General features: G+C 38.6%; 1 protein-coding gene across 1 annotated transcript; it reads left to right on the top strand.

Moving 5' to 3' along the window:
• The first annotated feature begins 205 nt into the window (after positions 1 to 205).
• On the top strand, positions 206 to 1,905 carry LOC121994545 (anthocyanidin 3-O-glucosyltransferase 2-like). The gene has a single exon (XM_042548542.1). The coding sequence runs from the start codon at positions 232 to 234 to the stop codon at positions 1,618 to 1,620; it is 1,389 nt and encodes a 462-aa protein (XP_042404476.1). The 5' UTR covers positions 206 to 231; the 3' UTR covers positions 1,621 to 1,905.
• The last annotated feature ends 3,857 nt before the right edge of the window (positions 1,906 to 5,762 follow it).

Below are 5,762 nucleotides of genomic sequence, written 5' to 3'. Positions count from 1 at the left end.
ATAATAATTTCATTTACATCAGATATATAGAAGTGAAGAAATATTGAAGGATAATTAAATTTTTATTAAATTAAATTTTAGGAAAAGATTAATTAGAAATTTTATCGAATAAATTAAAGATTTTTGTAATAAATAAATAAATAAATCAGTTGAATCTCCTCGATCTTGTATTAAATTGAGGAAACCCTGATTTGCAATCGAATGTTCCTTCTCCTCGGTTCTACAACGAAAATGGCGAAAGGCAAAGTGGTGCTCCTCCCAATCCCCTCCGCCGGCCACGTCTTGTCCATGCTCGAGTTGGCCAAACTCCTCCGCCGCTACCACTTCTCCGTCACCATACTCATCGCCCCTGTCCCTGTCTTCCCCGTTGAAGACTGTGTCGCCACCGTCGCCGCCTCCGGCCTCGACATAGACTTCTGCAATCTCAAGCCCGTCGATCTGCCCAAGAACTTCGACGGACCCGAGGATTTCATCTCCGCTTGCATGGAGAAGCAAAAACACCAAATCAAATCCGTGCTCCAATATTTCTTGCGCTCCGGCGACGCCCCTTTGGCAGCTTTAATCGTCGACTTCTATGCCACCGGTGCGATCGACGTCGCGGCCGATCTCGGCGTCCCTTGCTATGTCTACTTCGCCTCCAATGCCGCCTTCCTCGCCCTTATGCTCTATCTCCCAACCCTCGAGGAGAAGTTCCCCGCGGAGTTCGAGGAGATGGAAGAAGAGGTGAGGGTACCGGGCGTGTGCCCTATCCCGCCGATCTCGATGCCGTCGCCCTTCATGAGGAAGAAGAGCGGGAGGTACACTTGTTTCCTCCACCATGGCCAGCGCTACTCCGAGCTTAAAGGCATCGTGATCAACACCTTCACGGATCTTGAGCCGGCGACGCTGCAGACGCTGGAGGAGGGTCTCTGCGCGCCAGGCCGTCGGACCCCGCCGGTGTACCCCGTCGGTCCGCTGATCGCGCGCGAGGAGGGCGAGAAAAATCGGCAGCACGAGTGCGTCATGTGGCTCGACGGGAAGCCGGCACGCTCGGTGGTGTTCCTCTGCTTCGGAAGCAGAGGCTGCTTCAACGTGGTGCAGGTGTGGGAGATAGCGGCGGGGCTGGAGCGTAGTGGGTCCCGGTTCTTGTGGGCGCTCCGGGTGGAGTCGGAGGATGCGTTCGGGAATCCGGTGTATGTGCTGCCGGAGGGATTTCTGGAGCGGACGAATGCGAGAGGGATGGTATGGCCGTCGTGGGTGCCGCAAGCGGAGATACTAGCTCACCCGGCCGTGGGAGGATTCGTGACGAACTGCGGGTGGAACTCATGCCTGGAGAGCCTGCAGTACGGGGTCCCCCTGCTGGGGTGGCCGCTGCACGCGGAGCAGCATTCGAACGCGGTGGTGATGGCGGAGGAGATGGGGGTGGCGCTGCAGTTGAAGGTGGAGAGGGTGAAGGGCAACTTTGTGAAGGCGGAGGAGTTGGAGAGGGGAGTGAGGGCGTTAATGGGGGAGAGCGAAGAAGGAAGGAGAGTGAGGGCGAAGGCGGAGGAGATGATGGCGGCGGCTAAGAAGGCAAGTGAAGAAGGTGGAACTTCCTTTGTAAACATGGAAGCCCTAGTGCAGGAGCTGCTCGCCCAATGAAATGAAATTGGAGCTGCACGGAAACTTTCAGTAGCTGATCGCCCGGTGAAATGAAATGAAATGAAATGAATTGAAATTGGAGCTGAACGGCAAAGGCACTGCAAAGAAAAATTTCAGGATTGGACAGGAAGGAAAGAGTTTGTTTTCCATTTGATTTTAGACACAATAAACTGTTACCAAAACTCATCACAATTTATGTTCTTGAATTTCCACCTTCTTGCTACAATTGAATTTCCCTTTCTTGAATTTCCTATTGATCTTCATTAATTGATTCATGCTTTGTGTACACAAAATATAGAGCTTACGTTCAAACACGCAGGCTTTCATTTGGTTATGTAGTTCTCTTTAACCAATAAGGGATGCCTGTGAATCTTTATTTAGTGAAACTCGTGGCTTTGTCCTTCATGCCAAATTGCCAATGTTGATAAATCAACAAAGCAATATCATCCATCCCCTTGCCTATACTATTGGTTGCCAGTATGTGAACAAAGAACCGTAGAAAGAAAACTTTTTTTTCCCAGTTTCCTTTGAATTTTATTAAAACTTCAAAAATGAACCTTTATAATTTATAACAATCAAATTTGATTTGCACACAGATAGGATTAAAGGATATTATAAATTATATAAATCATAAAAAAAATATTTAACAAAAAAATAATCAAAGAACACTCCATCATATATTTTGTACTGAAAATGTTTTTTTTATGTCAATGTTATTATAACTATTTTCCTTTAATCAAAATTATTATAATTACTATTATATCAAAATATTTTTTTACCAACTTAATTAAAATTATTTGAATTTTATTAAAATCACTTTAAGTTGATTTAAATTACTTTAAAATAGTTATAGTAATTAGTTAGTAACTATTATAAGATTGTACCAGCTACTTAAGTTAATTGTCATCTCCCAAATCCTACTTTCTATTAAGAAAGATGGTAATAAAAATTATTAAAAGTAATCATAATATATATTTTTCTTCATGATAAATTCGAATTTCTCCCAATACCTCACGGCTCACGTAGCCACATATAGCAGTTTTCATTATCAGAAGAGATTTTCTAGATCACATTTTACGGTCCAGAAGATGATTTCTTTGTATGTATTGATGGAATAGATGACTTCTACTTGTAAAATAGGTAGGGATCATTTATCCCCATCAAAACATATAAAGGACCATCCTCTAAATTGAATCCGATCTTTTTCATCATCGCTTCGATAAAACGGAGAACGTTGCCATTGTTTTTAGTGTTAAATGATTATTTTAATATTTAGGATCATAATGATCGTCCACTTGTATGATAAAATAACTAACTTGGATTAAATCGAATTTTAAATAAATTAAATCATTAAAACGATTGTTTAAATTTATCTTCATTTGTTTTTTTTACGAATTCGAGATTGGTTTAAGGACTTAATTGGTCTAACTGTTATAAAGTTCTTAATTCAAATTTAAAATTTCTATATTTTAAAACTTATTTAATTGATTAATAAATTTAATCTTATAAATTTATTTATTAATAATATTAATAAAAAAATTATTAATAAATATGATACACAAATTTTGATAGTCAATATTTTGATTTATTTATCCCGTTAACATTATTTATCGTATCTATAATTTAAAAAAAAAACAATGTAAGATATAATGGGGGAAAAAAATTAAATGCTAAAGGGCACACTTCAAAATGTAATTCTCAAAAAATGCACCTAAATTTCATTTTCCCCCAAGAATGCACCTAATTTGTATTTTACCTCTCCTTCGTCAGCCAGTGACTCTGTTTTTCCCTCTTATTTTTCATTTTTTCTCTTTTATATATATATATATATATATATATATATATATATATATATATATATATATATATATATATATATATATATATATATATATATGACCTCATAGTAGTTTTGATGTGATCAATCAAGTTTAGGTTAAGTCCTATTTATCTGATCCCTGTGTCTAAGTGTGCAGGAACTTAGAAGTACAGGAAGTCGAGTGGAAGACGCAGCTAGCGAGAAGGACGGCACGGGAAGGGAGCCAACGGGCTCGGTGCGTCTGAAGGACGAGAGAGCTGCGGAAGAGTTGTAACACCCACGAAATTATAGGATAAGTATATGGGTATTATTTTCTTTAGAGCATAGAAATAAAAAGAATAAGAGAAAAAAGAAAATAGAAACCAAAATAGAATAAGAAGAGGTGAGGTCAAGAATTGAATCTTGAACCTCCCACAAATAATGGAGATAAATTGATGTATGATAACCACTAGAATGATGAATAATATTTGGATAGAAAGGAATGAAAATTTAGTTAAAGATGAGAAGAAAATAAAAGAAAACTAAGCAAGAGAAAACCAAGTGGCTTACCTCCTCTTCCTCTTGGTTAAGAGAAGAAACAAGAAAAAGGTAAATTGCCTACCTCCCTCCCTCTCTCTATTTTTCGTGGGAATTAAAGGAGTGGGGGAAAAGAGGAGTTGAGGGAATGAATAAAGACATGTTTCATTGGCAAAGGAATAAATAGATTGGGAGAAGAAAAACAAGAGATTAAATCTTTTCTTCCTCCTTCCTTCTTCTTTTTCATTCCTCACCGAAACCAAGAGCCCTTCCCTCTCCTTATTCCAAAAGCTAAGCTAAGTTTCTCTCCAAGAAAACTAAATTATGAGAAGAAGCCTTCAAGATCCATCCCTTACAAGCAAGAGAAGCAAAAAGAGGTACAAGAAGAAGAAGCTTTCTCCTTCCTTGGAACTTAGGACACCTTCTTCCTTAAGAAAAACCACAAGCGAAAGGATGTAAGTTTCCCTCACCTGTGGTACAATAGCTTGTGTGTTTTCTATGAGTTTTGGTTGCCTAAAAACCTAGGATACCTTCATGGAATTTTCGGCCAAGACAAGACTAAAAAGAAGGACCTAGGAAATGTAAAGACCTAAATTTTGACATGCTCAATATGCTTCTTGTAATATGTATCTTATGGTAGGGATTTATCTAAAGTTCATATACTAGAATTTTTGGTTAGAACTTAGAATCATATCCCAAGACTCTCGTCCAAACATGAATAAAGGAAATAGGTAAGTTGAGACTCAAACCAAGCATGCTCCTTTTTGTTTTATGATATGTATTTCATGATGAGAAAGTTGTTAGCATGATTTGCTCATGTCTATATGATGATTGAACTTTATACCATGCTCCTAAGTATTCGGCCATGATAGGATTAGGGGCCTAGAAAATTATTAAACCTAAACTAATCATGCCATGATCCTCCTTAAGACAAGACATGAAAATTAATATGACATGCTCATGTTGTACTGTGGTTAGAACTTGTCTTCATTCCCATGAACATTCTGCCACAACAAGTTTAAGGGCCTAGGAAACTTGGAACCTAACCTAATTATGCTTATGTTGTTCCTTGTAATGATTTCTATGAAATTTGTTTAGGATTTCCATGCTTTCATGACACTTGTAACCTAGTTCCCAAGCCTTAATGTTTCGGCCACAACAAGTTTAAGGGCCTAGGAAACTTGGAACCTAACCTAAATTATGCTCATGTGGTTCCTTGTAATAATTGCTATGAAATTTGGTTAGGGATTCCATGCTTTTATGACACTTGAAACCTATTTCCAAGCTTTAAGGGTTTCGGCCACAACAAGTTTAAAGGCCTAGGAAACTTGGAACCCAACTTAATTATGCTTATGTTGTTCCTTGTAATAATTGCTATGATATTGGTATAGGGTTTCCATGCTTTTATGACACTTGAAACCTAGTTCCAAGCCTTAAGGGTTTCGGCCACAACAAGTTTAAAGGCCTAGGAAATTTGGAATCCAACCTAGTTATGCTTATGTTGTTCCTTGTAATAAATGCTATGATATTGGTCTAGGGTTTCCATGCTTTTATGACACTTGAAACCTAGTTCCAAGCCTTAAGGGTTTCGGCCACAACAAGTTTAAAGGCTTAGGAAATTTGGAACCTAACTCATTTATGCTCATGATGTTCCTTGAAATATTTGCTATGAAATTGGTTTAGGGTTCACATGCTTGAATGTTGATTTTTAACCCAATGTAATGCTTGATAAGATTCGGCCATGATAAGTTGTAAGCCTAGGAAACCTAGAACCTAACCTAAACATGTTCATGATGTTTTCTTATGG

Source organism: Zingiber officinale, chromosome 6A (genome assembly GCF_018446385.1).
Source record: "Zingiber officinale cultivar Zhangliang chromosome 6A, Zo_v1.1, whole genome shotgun sequence".
NCBI classification, from domain to species: domain Eukaryota; kingdom Viridiplantae; phylum Streptophyta; class Magnoliopsida; order Zingiberales; family Zingiberaceae; genus Zingiber; species Zingiber officinale.
Note: the sequence above shows the minus strand (reverse complement) of the source record. Positions and strands in the feature narration are given on the sequence as shown.